General features: G+C 44.3%; 1 protein-coding gene across 7 annotated transcripts in view; it reads right to left on the minus strand.

Moving 5' to 3' along the window:
- The window catches only part of LOC310785326 (focal adhesion kinase 1-like), a gene marked incomplete at its 5' end in the record, with an annotated part of 62,626 nt that overhangs the window by 14,762 nt on the left and 33,578 nt on the right, over positions 1-14,286 (minus strand). For 5 of the 7 annotated variants that reach the window (XM_083646354.1, XM_083646355.1, XM_083646351.1 and 2 more), the window contains 11 exons: positions 1,496-1,570; positions 1,682-1,793; positions 2,891-3,095; positions 3,639-3,728; positions 4,355-4,455; positions 4,902-5,017; positions 5,235-5,335; positions 5,911-5,995; positions 6,335-6,432; positions 8,804-8,824; positions 10,431-10,487. In XM_083646354.1, the coding sequence (XP_083502480.1) occupies positions 1,496-1,570; positions 1,682-1,793; positions 2,891-3,095; positions 3,639-3,728; positions 4,355-4,455; positions 4,902-5,017; positions 5,235-5,335; positions 5,911-5,995; positions 6,335-6,432; positions 8,804-8,824; positions 10,431-10,487 (1,061 nt within the window). The remainder of the gene's footprint in view (positions 1-1,495; positions 1,571-1,681; positions 1,794-2,890; positions 3,096-3,638; positions 3,729-4,354; positions 4,456-4,901; positions 5,018-5,234; positions 5,336-5,910; positions 5,996-6,334; positions 6,433-8,803; positions 8,825-10,430; positions 10,488-14,286) is intronic. The other 2 variants (XM_083646352.1, XM_083646350.1) reach the window with 1 other exon arrangement.

Raw genomic sequence — 14,286 nt, forward strand, 5'->3', positions numbered from 1 at the left:
TAGCACTACAGGAAATGCCTGCTGTCTGTCTTGGTTTATGAGGGGAGGAATAACTGCAGAGAAATTCTCTAATTGTCTCTCCCTCTGCATTTCTCTTTGTGTCTCTCACACATACAGGAAGAGGAGGACACACTCCATGTCTCGCTGTCTCGCTCTCTGTCTCACTCCATCTGTCTTGTCAGCTCCAATAATAAAATTACTGGACAAATCTGTATGTAATGGTCTACCTGGAAATTAGGACCACATGAGGTCATGAAATGATTTAGTTAACAGAGTTAACAGGGTCATTTATAGCATCTGACAAGATATTTTTCCAATATTGGAGGATAACATTTTATTCATATGTTTTTAAGCATTGTAATTAATGTCCATTTGTTGTAAGAAAAGAACGGAGGAAAAAAAGGTCCCTGTGCAGTTTTGACTTCATACTTTTTCCCGTAGTTTTTCCAGACCTGAATTAATCACTGGATTTGAAGTCAGTGAATTTGGTCAATGTGATCTGAATCAATTCCTGAGAGGACTGCGACTGAACAACAATAGTGTTCCATACTTCTACTAACTTTTTTGAGGAATTCCAAACTTTTGAAAACCTGGAAATTACCAAATTCTCCTTCTGTATATTTCTTGACCATGTAGGATCAGTGTGTGAAATCATACATATTTACAGCGTCTCGCCCTCTTCTGATAATTAACTAGGTAAATAAACCTGTAAAGGGAAATAAAAATAACTATTTGGTATCAGAGTTTATAATTTTGCATATTTACACCTGAACCAGTGGAATGCAACATTAAAATCTCTCTCCTTGACACCAACAGTAAATAGCCTGTGTGAGAGATTTAATCATACATACAACCTGCAATACATTTAGTATCTATTCTAGTATGTGGCTTCCAACTAAGTAACAATAACAGTGTTTCTGAATGGGTTGCAATAGTAATAATAATAATAATAATAATAGTAATAATAATGTTTGTTGCTAAAAGTTGCAGTCTCTTTTTTCCAAGTTTTTATTTATTTATTTTTTTCAGATTTTTCTCCCATTTTTCTCCACCCCCTCTGCCGATCTGGTGAGAGCCGTCGACTATGCTTCCTCCGACACATGTGCAGTCGCTAGCCGCTTCTTTTCACCTGACAACGAGGAGTTTCACCGGCAGGATGTAGCACATGGGAGGATCATGCTATTCGCCCCAGTTACCTCCCCCCCGAACAGGTATCCCCGACCAACCAGAGGAGGCGCTAGCGCAGCGGCCAGGACTCATAGCCCACCGGCATTCCACCCGCAGACACAGCCACTTGTTTCGGTAGGAACGTCTGACCAAGGATCTTAGACAGCCTTGAATTCCCCCATCCTCATCTGTAACGCTCCACACTGGTGCTGTTACCACCTAAACCCTTACTGACAGCCAGGGGGAGCCCTGCTACAGTCTATTGAGCTGTGTGTGTGTGTGTGTGTGTGTGTGCGTGCGTGCGTGCATGCGTGTGTGTGTGTCTTACCGGGTAGTGGTTGTGCTGGGGACTGGGGAAAAAGCCTTCACTGGAACGAGGACTAGGGTATCCTGGTCTACTAGGCTGGAGACAGACAGAGAGTTTGTTAACAGTCGTGTCAGTTACAAGTTACTAAATTACAAACAAATAATACAATTGAGAGAGAGCAATACAGAAGATAGTATTCAGTCTTACTTTAGGTGGTGCTTCATCAGGCCCTCCAGAGTCCCAGGACACTGTGACTTGTCTCCTCATCTCCATCCGAAGTCTTTCCTCTTGTTGAAGCTTCTCTTCCTCCAGTATAGTACTATACAAATGATACGCAACATATGGCTCATTTCCACCACATTTTACTGCCCTGCACAGCTCGTCACCAGTCGGCTCTACTCGTTTCGGGCCGATGGATGTTCTGCTTCGACCGCCGATCATCTGCCCCCGCCCACCCCCGCCCACAGCTGGTCGTCATAGCGACCGCATATTTGTCCTCCGCCTATAGCCGAAGTAGGCTATAACATAACGTTACAATTAAATCCATCCACAGAACTTTTAAACTGTTTATGAAATACTGGTGCCTCTAAATGACCTACAGTGTACATGGGCAAAAGTGACAATCGGCCAGGAGAATAGATATCACTTTGTTGTTAGTCAAACTCACATGCATGCGCTGCGCGGGGACGGGAGAGGCGCTAGAGTGAAGCCTCTACCCCGGCGGCCTCTCACCAGGCAAGACCGCGGCTTCACCAAAGACCCGCCTGCGGCCTAGCGGAGCGCTGCACTCAACTACAAGGGCTTCCTGAGCAGCAGCACTTTTTCTCTCTCAAAACAATTGAAACCACTGCCACGATTTTATTTCCCCAGAGGCGAAGGCAGCAACACAAAAGACTGATGGAAATAACATAACAGAAGAGAAGGTAAGCCCACTAAACTGGTATGCAGCATTGCATTGACAGTCAGTAGATAGACAGAGTAAACACGATTCTGCCTGACCAATCAGTCGTCAACAATGTTTTCACTTCACCGTATGGTACCGGGTTCGCAGCCCTAGAACCCCAAAGAAGCAGGGACGAAAAGTAGCATGACTCAACCCCAACTCAACCCGGGCTGGGACGGTTTTTACCGGTGGAATGAGACCATTTATCGAGTCGAGCGGAGCGGGATCGCGCTACTACCTGCGGTGGAAATGGGCCAATATAGTACTATACAAATGATACGCAACATATAGTACTATACAATTAATACGCAACATTCATTGTGAAATAGTTTATTCTATGACAGTCTATTCTCAGCACACAGTAGCCTGTGTCCTCATCTTCGAGTACTTAAGTTCATACTACTGTATAAGGTTCATAAATGAAATTTCAAACAAATGGTGCCACACACACACACAGACACACACACACACACCTGAGTTGTGTTTTGAGTTCGGTGAATCGCGGCCGCTTGCTAGGGTCGTACGACCAGCACTTGGTCATCAAACTGTAGAAGGTGGGCGGGCACTGTGGGGGCATGGCCAATCGCTCGCCGTTCTCTATCCTGCCAATCACATCATTGTTCTTCACCCCCTGGAAGGGCTTGATGCCGTACATCAAGATCTCCCACATACACACACCTGGAGGGACAAAGAGGTTACAAATATGATTCACACACATCATTTACATGCATATATGGGTTAGATCACACGTAGTACACAGTAGATACAGACACACAGTGGAGGAGGTGACAAGAGGGCACCATTATTAAATATTTTGTAATGATAGATTTCAAGGACAAATTATTTCAAAATGACGGGCCAATAATTCACAGATGTTCACATATACCAGTCTCTTAAGTCCTCGAATGCTGATTTGTTTCTAGTCATGCTTACACATCAGAAAGAATCATAAGCACTTAACATAAACTCAAAACAATCTTGAAATCGTCAGCATTTCTGCGTGTAGCCTACGTGGAGAGTGATACTATAGATGGAAAGAAAGTATATCAAGCTTGGCCCAGCAATTTTGAGATGACGGAACACACAAGGCTCAAAGTCGCTTCAGCACTCTCCAAACCTGTGGCGACCCCGTCAATCTGATAGGAAACATGATCAAACAGAGTAGCAGCTCTACAAAAACACACGCATGCACGCACGCAAGCACGCACGCACGTAACTCACCAAACATCCAGACATCGCTGGCAGAGGTGAATCTTCTGAAGTTGATAGATTCAGGAGCCATCCATTTAATGGGCAGTTTACCTTTAGAAGCTGAAACACACACACACACACACGCAGTAAGATAAGGTGTAGACAATAGACATAGGTGGTCTTTACTGTTAGGCAAAGTATGCAGTTGCCTGAGGTCTGCTAGGGGGCCTCGAGGGGGGGGGGGGGGGGGGGGGGGGGGGAGAGAGATAACTGACTGTCACTGACGATGGAGTCATTCTGTAATGACAATGGCAAAGCACTATGCTGCAGTGGCCTGATGTAACCAGTAGATGGTGATAAAGTATTAGCAACTAGAAAAGACAGGCTACGCAACCATAGACACAAGACTGGGACTAGAAATACAGCCTGGTCCCAGGTCAGCACTCGTCACTGTGTTAAAATAACAAACAGCAGCAGACTGCAGTCAGGCCAGCGCGGTCTTCCCTGGACTTTTCCACAGCACTGGGTGGCAACATCTCACCATGTGGTGGAAGGTTACATGAGGATACCCAGTCTCTCTCTCTCTGTCTCGCTCTCTTACATTTGAAATATGAGATATTGTGCCATACTAGAGTCCCCTAGCATAACACAAAGTCATCTGTGTGTGTGTGTGTGTGTGTGTGTGTGTGTGTGTGTGTGTGTGTGTGTGTGTGTGTGTGTGTGTGTGTGTGTGCATGTGTGATCACCTTTATAGTAAGAGCTATCCTCCATGTATCGTGACAGACCAAAATCTCCCAGCATGACGCAGTCTATGGAGGAGACCAACACGTTGCGTGCTGCGATGTCCCTGGAAGTCAATATTTGGCTGTGGTTAGGCCTGTATCTTTACATCATGAAGCTAACCTGGAAGTCAATATTTGGCTGTGGTTAGGCCTGTATTGTACATCATGAGGCTAAGAAGAAATACTGCACAGCTCAATAACGCCGACACAGCTTTCCTGTCCAACTGAGGCCACCCATGCACTGTTTGTACTCTTGCTTTCTAAGCTGCAAAGCATCCATATAAAAACAGCTGTAGCCACAATCACTAACTGACACAAACCTGTTCTTGAATTACAATAGAATCTCTGACACGATGATGATAATGCACATCCAATACACGCAAACATAACATAAGCTGATTGATACTTCCCAGGCAGGGGTCTATCTAGGTTCATTGACAGGTGTGTGTGTGTGTGTGTGTGTGTGTGTGTGTGTGTGTGTGTGTGTGTGTGTGTGTGTGAGAGTACGCACCTGTGTACAAAGCGTTTGCTCTCCAGATAAGCCAGCGCTGTGCTGAGCTGGTAGGCAAACAGGATGAGCGAGGCCAGGTCCAGACTGTACTTCCTCACCTGGAGGAACGAACGCAACTACAGACAGAGAGAGAGAGAGAGAGAGAAAGAGAGAGACAGACAGACAGACAGACAGACAGACAGGGATGGAGGAAGCGGGTGGAGGGGTTAGAGAGTGACAGACAGAGGTAGTAGAGAAAGAGTGATAGAGGAGAGGGGGACAGAAGTGACTATGTGTCACTACTTAATGATAGAAAGAAAAAGTCTCTCTCATACACACAGTCTCTCAGCATACCTCTCCGAGAGTACACAGCTCCATGATGATCCACACAGGGTTTTCTGTGATGACTCCGATCAGCTTAACGATGTGGGGGTGGTCAAACTGACGCATGGTCACTACAGAGAGAAAAAACACAAACGCATAAACACTAACTGGCGGATTCCACCTGGAGCGATCAAAACACAGACAAACAAAGAACGACGTAACGACATTTTCTCGTTTGGTAGAGGCACAAAAATCAAGGATAAATGACCAAATCACAAATCAGCAAGTCAAAAAACTCGGCCAAACAAAATGCTCCACTCGTGGAACGCTCCAGGTGGGGTTTGAAGCCGTGTGGAGGAGGATGAAACAAAACCGGATCAGGACCGCAGCCACTCTGGGTAGAATTCAGCATTAAGACTGTAGTCTGGTATATCACAAGAATATGATTATGGCATGTATGTAACGAGACATGTGATATGTAAATTAACTTGACACTCAGTCAGTACAAATATACAATTATTACTGTGAGGAAAGACGAGGAGGGTGGCCGAGGGTGACATGTGACACACCCACGCCACGCACACGCACACGCACGCACGCACGCACACACACACACACACACACACACACACACACACACACACACACACACACACACACACACACACACACACACACACACACACACACACACACGTGATCTTACATGCTTCTTGTAGGAACTTCTCTCTGACGCTGTCTGACGTACAGTTCTTACAGGTCTTAATGGCTACAGACAGAGCCGGCTTGTCCTGCAGGACACAATGCACAAGTCATTAATTAGCCGATTCATCAATAATATCATCTTCATCACAGGCAACAAGTCCTGATCTCTTTACACTTATACTGGTGTGAAGGAGCAGACCTGAGACCGTTTTTTTCTTGACTATTTTACTGGTTTGTTTTCACCAGTTGGATAAGGTGGACAATGCAATGATTGTAGGAGGAGTAGAGTCCTCGAAAGTTAATTTAGTCTCATTGTCTGTGGTAAGCCCCAACATTTGCTACTCCAACCAGATGGCCTGGCTCTGGTAAAAGGTATAAGGACATGTAGGTGTGGGCAAAAATGGTGCCTGTGTGTTTGTACATACCGGGCTGGTGTAGACTCCTTGGTGTACGTCTCCAAACTGCCCCTCTCCTATGCAGCGCCCCAACTCTATCCTCTCTCTCTGGATCTCATAGTCCCGCGCTGGAGGGGAGGAGAGAGAGCGGACATCAAAGTGGTGGAAAGAAGAGAAAAGAAAACAGGAGAGAAGAGGAGAGAGGGAGAAGGTTTGAGGAGAAGATTTATCTGCTGGTTTTTTCCACTCTCCAATCTTTGGAAAGGCTTATTGCATTAGACAGACAGGCTTTCTCTGAGCAAACCTGGGCCAAATAGTGTTTGCAAATAATGATCTTGGTTTTTAACCTACTTGGAGAACCACATGGATTTCTACCAGGTCAAGACATTTTGAATGGTGCCATTACCTGGTACCTTATCATCAAAATATTGTTTGTAGTAAGCCTGACCCATTGGCAAACCGTTAAAATTATGCACACACAAATACATTTTGATCCAGGTTTTTCCCTTATCCCAATACTTCTTACTTGACAAACATTGACTTGACATAATGCAACACAAAATGTCACACGCACCACAAACCCAGTTAAGAAGCGCATGAAGCCAGTTCATCATACACAATCCGAACATTGACATGGACACCAGCACCCCGTTATCAATCGGGACCCTATTTAATCTACAATCATCTAGATACCATTGTATCACAAATAAGACACTTGGGACACAGCCATCTTAGCTGGGATACTGAAGCTGCTGTTGGTTTTTGTGGTCTCTGTGATCATATTTATTCATGTACACAGGGATACTGGCAGATGGCCTATGAGGAAACACATAAACAGGGACTAGGGCTAATATGTGGAGTGCTTTATGCATATAAACATTAACATTCCATGTCCAAAATGTTGAACTCTGCTTGTATTCAGCTCAGCAATCTAATGGTTTGTCTTTGTCTGCAACACAACCTCACTAAACCACAAGGGAATGGAATGGTCTCTGTATTTAAATGTCCAAAGCATTCAAATAAATGGAGACCCTGGAGCCAAAACTAGGAATGCGCCGATGTGAAAATACTGGCCGATACCGATAACCGATATTAACATTGCTGTTATGGCCGATAACCGATAATTACCGATGCCGATATAATCGGTATAAAAACACATTTCTGTGATAATAACATTTTGTACATACTGAAAAACACATGTAAACACTGTGAATTTGAAAAAGTAATGCATTTCTTTATTTTCAAAACATTTGGAAAAGCCCAGAAATCATAGATTTACCGCATTGTTTCCTCTCAGTGTGTAGATTTTGGCTCACACCGATAACCGATATTAACATTGCAACATCGGACCGATGCTGATATGTTAAAAAATGACTAACATCTGCCGATACCGATATGATTGCCGATATATCGTGCATCCCTAGCCAAAACAGATTCAATGTATTCTGTGTCCCCTCCAAAAGTTTTTGAATGACACTGATTGATTTTCCTTTTGGTGCCCGTGCCGTGTGCGCTGACATTTTACAATGCATTATCAATATGTTTGGCTTGGTCCCAGGGTCAGGAAAGGCTTTCTACAGGAGTCAGCTACAGGAAGCTGGGATCAAGAGGTTTGTGCCAGGCACTGACAATGTGAAACTCATCACCAATGTTCTACAATCAGACTCAACCAACAGAAAAACACAAAAACTTCACAGATACAAACAGTACAGTTTAACCAAATCACAAACTAAACAAAAACCACTCCATGGCAAGATTTACTGCACGGCAAATTAAAAAGTAATTTCACAGAGCAGAGAACAAGACCCATAGCAGAATTTAAAAAAAAAGCAATAAGACCATCAAGTTAATAAAAAAATAAAAGAAAAAGAAAAAAGAAAGAAAGAAATTGACACCCAAAGGATGATAAAATAACAACCACACAAAAAAAACAAAGTTAATACAGTCAGGCTGTTCAGCAGGAGAGGTCTGGAGACTGAGACTAGTCCACGTTCACAATTAGTGATGAAACTGTCAAAACTAGAGGAATAACATTCTGTATTCTGTTTTTGTGTGGGCTCGCCCTTTTATTTCCAAGACCAGAGCTGAATGACCTGGGTTTCACAAAAGAAAAAGCACCAACAACAAGCACAACTCAACAGCAAAGTGCATCACGAGATACCTTGAGTCCTTGAATCTTTCTCTGCCAGGCACATGTGAAATAATGGTGAAAAACACGTGATACACTGTTCCCACAGCTATGCTAGCAAAGACTTCTTAGCATTGTTAGCCTATGTCATGTAAACTAATGGGTATTATTAGGTGCACATTGCAGCTACTTGCACTATTAGCGATAAATTAGCGATTCCTCGGTTAGCTGAAGTTCATATGCAAAATATTTTTCCCTACAGTGTGGTAAGTGACTGGTGAAGATAAATCCTAGACTAAAAAAAATCCAATTCAAAATCTCAAGGTATTTAAGCAGGACAGAGTGAGAGAGTGAGAGAGAGGGAGTTTTACCTTCGACTACTCCATAGCTCACTGTGTTGGCGTGGGGAGAGAGAGGAAGGAGAGATGAAGAGAGAAGAGGAGAGGCAGACAGCTGCTTTAACTTTGAGAAGAGCTCAGAAAACTCGCACGCACACGCACACGCACACACACACACACACACACACACACACACACACACACACACACACACACACACACACACACACACACACACACACACACACACACACACACACACACACACACACACACACACACACACACACACACACACACACGTGATGCATTCAGAGCCTGGCCAGTGGCCATCATCTTGACCTGATGTTGAGTCAATGAATGAATGAACAGCTGAGCCGATACGCCTATAGGATGATTCATAGAGGGAGTCTGCTTTAAAGCTATTATTATGCTATACAGCTGTATTTCCTAGAGATCAGATTCTATACACTTCTGAATATAAGGGAGTATCACACACATGCGCACACATGGGCTACACACACACACACACACACACACACACACACACACACACACACACACACACACACACACACACACACACACAGAGGAGGAATTGAAGGAAAAAGAGACAGAAATAAAGTACTAAAGCAAGACAGGGAAGGAGAGAGAAAGACTACAGGGGGAAAAGAGAACACAGAGTGATTCTGAGAAAGTGGGACACGCAAATCAAACAGGAGTCTTCTGTCTCAGAACTGGTCCAAATATCCAGATTAAATGTAGAGGATCAGTGAGCTAAAATGACCACTACTGGCTTTTGGTCAAACTACGCAGCCAAAAGTAGTGAACTTAAATCCAGATAGTTACAGGCTTTTGCCTGGACAACGTGGACATATGAATGGATTGGACAGATGTAGCTTGTCTCCAAGGACCAGGGTTTGATCTGTCTTGTCGCCTGTCTGGCTCCATGCCAGCATCTCCACTGTCATTATAACCTGGTCAAACTGGCCTAGCCCTGATTAGCTCTAAACTAACCAAATCTGACCTAGCCTTGATTAGCTCTAAACTAACCAAATCTGGCCTAGCCCTGATTAGCTCTAAACTAACCCAATCTGGCCTATCCCTGATTAGCTCTAAACTAACCCAATCTGGCCTAGCCCTGATTAGCTCTAAACTAACCAAATCTGACATAGCCTTGATTAGCTCTAAACTAACCAAATCTGGCCTAGCCCTGATTAGCTCTAAACTAACCCAATCTGGCCTAGCCTTGATTCGCTCTAAACTAACCCAATCTGACCTAGCCTTGATTAGCTCTAAACTAACCCAATCTGGCCTAGCCTTGATTAGCTCTAAACTAACCCAATCTGGCCTAGCCCTGATTAGCTCTAAACAAACCCAATCTGGCCTAACCACTCACATGTTCCCTGTGTTTCTTGGAAAATGTCCACAGCACAATCAGCTTTTATTACTGTAGTGTGAATGATGTCACTGTAGGAAAAATAAGCCTTTGAGAGGAGAACAGCAGTAAAGATGTTGTTCTCTTGCTCCACTGCTGCTAAATGTTGACTCTCGGTGCTGCTCGGCTAACAAAACATGATCTTCTGTAAGTATTCTACATTAATTACTATTAATTACTGTAGCTGTGAGAGTTAAAGAGAACACAGAAGAGGTTACTTACTGGAGGGCATGGTGTACGTGTCTTCCTCATCAACTATCTCAGCATAGTCATCAGTCTCTGTAAGATTAGATACACATGTACACATTAACACACACATGCACCGAGAGAATGCAAGTAAGTCTGTAACAACACAAGAATAACATAAGAGACGCACGCACGACGCGCGCACGCCACGCTCACACACACACACGCTGGTTAAGTCTAAACTAGCACACACACACACATAAATACATCCACATGAACAAACATTTACCCTGTGTCCTCTCTGCCACACCAGGTTCCTGACGCACACACAAGATGTATGCAGCAAAAACGAGACCACCACGAGCACACAGACAACTACTGTAGCACCAACAAATAGCATGCAGCTAACTCCGAAATAGAGCATGCAACTATAACTCCCAAAGTTCGACAAGCCCTGCGCAGAGAAACACCCACATAGCTTTCTCTCCCTCTCTCTCTCTCTCTTTCTCTCACACACACACACACACTTGGCAGAGAGTGTCAGCTGAGCATGTGTTGTGCATATCTGTCTGTCTGTGTGAGAGCAGCTGGGCTACAGGGAGTAGTTGTGGTGGTAGTGTTAGAGAGAGACAGAGAGAGAGAGAGAGAGAGAGAGGAGCATGATAACGAAAGGTGGGAGAGACGTCAAGACAACGAATGGAAGGAGAGAGAGGCAGAAAGAGAGAGCAGTCATGTCCTGTAAACAGATGGAAGAGGAGAGAGAGAGAGACAGTGGGGGAAGGAGAGAGAGAGAGAGAGAGAGAGATAAAAGACTTACAGATTTACAGAGGAAGAGAAGGGAATAGTGAGGCTGTCATGTACGCAGATGGTAGTGTTTAGAGTAGAATGTGTGCAGAATCAGACAGATAGAGAGAGGCAAAGACAGAGAGCGGGAGAAGAGAGAGAGAGAGAGAGAGAGAGAGAGGGAGAGAGAGAGAGAGAGAGAGAGAGAGAGAGGGAGAGAGAGAGAGAGAGAGAGAGAGAGAGAGAGAGAGAGACAGAGAGAGAGAGAGAGAGAGAGAGAGAGAGAGAGAGAGAGAGAGAGAGAGAGAGAGAGAGAAAGATGGACAGTCTATCCTGACCAGATGGTAGTGTTTAAAATAAAAGCTGTGTGCAGACTCAGCTGTTGGAAACTCAGTGAAACATCTGCTGTCCTCAATGCTTCCCTCGCCATTCTGCTCAGGATCTCACAAAATCTGTGGGAAGGTGTCTCCAAACTCATCAGAAATCTGTGGGAAGGTGTCCCCAAACTCATCAGAAATCTGTGGGAAGGTGTCTCCAAACTCATCAGAAATCTGTGGGAAGGTGTCTCCAAACTCATCAGAAATCTGTGGGAAGGTGTCTCCAAACTCATCAGAAATCTGTGGGAAGGTGTCCCCAAACTCATCAGAAATCTGTGGGAAGGTGTCTCCAAACTCATCAGAAATCTGTGGGAAGGTGTCTCCAAACTCATCAGAAATCTGTGGGAAGGTGTCCCCAAACTCATCAGAAATCTGTGGGAAGGTGTCCCCAAACTCATCAGAAATCTGTGGGAAGGTGTCCCCAAAATCATCAGAAATCTGTGGGAAGGTGTCTCCAAACTCATCAGAAATCTGTGGGAAGGTGTCTCCAAACTCATCAAAATCTGTGGGAAGGTGTCCCCAAACTCATCAGAAATCTGTGAGTAAAGCTGAGAGGGGACTTTAGGATCAATGGCTGCTATGGTAGGCAGAATAACACACCTTGGGGCTAGTAGGTTAGTAGGTTGGGCTAGTAGGTTAGTAGCCACTGCTGATGTATGTTGCAAAACAGCTTTGAGAAGAAAGTGGCTTTTGTGCACCTCCAACAGTGCCTTATAGGAGACGTAGAATTCATCATAAAGAGCAAAGTGTGCCTACTTTCTCCATTGCTGCTCCCAAAATGTGTTTGATTAAATAAAGCGATAATACACAACATAACATTTCAGCCATTCATATGTCATGGTTTACTATATTAATAAAACCAATGATACACAACATAACATTTGAACCATACATATGTCATGGTTTACTATATTAATAAAACCAATGATACACAACATAACATTTGAACCATACACCAGATCGGCAATACGTCATTTTGTAGGCGGCTGCTGGCGGGGAAAACACAAGCCTCTCCCCGTTGACCTCAACGTAAAATAGCACTTCCAAAAAAGTATATAGAAAAATAACAGAATCAATCTCGTTTATTAATGACCCCAAAACACCATGACATGACAATATATTACAACTCGGCTGGCCACACAATGCACAAGATACATCGGAAATATGACTTTGACCCATCTAACATCATGTGACTCATGACCCGTCTCTGACCTAGTTCCGGTGTCCGCCTGTTGCTAATTTAGCCTTCCGACATTAAATGCTGTTGTAGTGGAGCCCAGCGTCGTTGTAGGCTACTTGGCTCGGGGCTGTAATGTAAATGTGACATGAGTCACATGATTTTAGATGGGTCAAAGTAATATTTCCGATGTATCTTGTCCATTCTATGGCCAGACGAGTTGTAATATATTGTCATGTCATAGTGTTTTGCGGTCATTAATAAACGAGATTGATTCTGTTATTTTTCTACAATTTCTTTTGTAGTGCTATTTTACATTGAAGTCAATGGGGAGAGGCTTGCGTTTTCTCCCTAAAAGGGGGCGGGGCTTAATTGCCGATCTGATGTATTCATACGTCATGGTTTATTTGCTGAAACACATTGTGGCTGCAGCAGAACAGAAAACGGACACTTGACTGAGTTTTGTTCCAGCTCGTTTTATCAGTATTTCCACACACTGGAGGATGCTGAAACGCTGGCTTCAAACTCAAGCCTCCATGACTTTCTCAACCCTCTCAGTGCTGTCACATCTGCAGCTTCAAACTCAAGTCTCCATGACTTTCTCAACCCTCTCAGTGCTGTCACATCTGCAGATTCAAACTCAAGTCTCCATGACTTTCTCAACCCTCTCAGTGCTGTCACATCTGCAGCTTCAAACTCAAGTCTCCATGACTTTCTCAACCCTCTCACTGCTGTCACATCTGCAGCTTCAAACTCAAGTCTCCATGACTTTCTCAACCCTCTCAGTGCTGTCACATCTGCAGCTTCAAACTCAAGTCTCCATGACTTTCTCAACCCTCTCAGCTGTCACATCTGCAGCTTCAAACTCAAGCCTCCATGACTTTCTCAACCCTCTCAGTGCTGTCACATCTGCAGCTTCAAACTCAAGTCTCCATGACTTTCTCAACCCTCTCAGTGCTGTCACATCTGCAGCTTCAAACTCAAGTCTCCATGACTTTCTCAACCCTCTCAGTGCTGTCACATCTGCATCTTCAAACTCAAGTCTCCATGACTTTCTCAACCCTCTCAGTGCTGTCACATCTGCAGCTTCAAACTCAAGCCTCCATGACTTTCTCAACCCTCTCAGTGCTGTCACATCTGCAGCTTCAAACTCAAGTCTCCATGACTTTCTCAACCCTCTCAGTGCTGTCACATCTGCAGCTTCAAACTCAAGTCTCCATGACTTTCTCAACCCTCTCAGTGCTGTCACATCTGCAGCTTCAAACTCAAGCCTCCATGACTTTCTCAACCCTCTCAGTGCTGTCACATCTGCAGCTTCAAACTCAAGCCTCCATGACTTTCTCAACCCTCTCAGTGCTGTCACATCTGCAGCTTCAAACTCAAGTCTCCATGACTTTCTCAACCCTCTCAGTGCTGTCACATCTGCAGCTTCAAACTCAAGTCTCCATGACTTTCTCAACCCTCTCAGTGCTGTCACATCTGCAGCTTCAAACTCAAGTCTCCATGACTTTCTCAACCCTCTCAGTGCTGTCACATCTGCAGCTTCAAACTGAAG

This window comes from Poromitra crassiceps, assembly GCF_964638095.1.
Source record: "Poromitra crassiceps genome assembly, chromosome: 11".
Lineage (NCBI taxonomy): Eukaryota > Metazoa > Chordata > Actinopteri > Beryciformes > Melamphaidae > Poromitra > Poromitra crassiceps.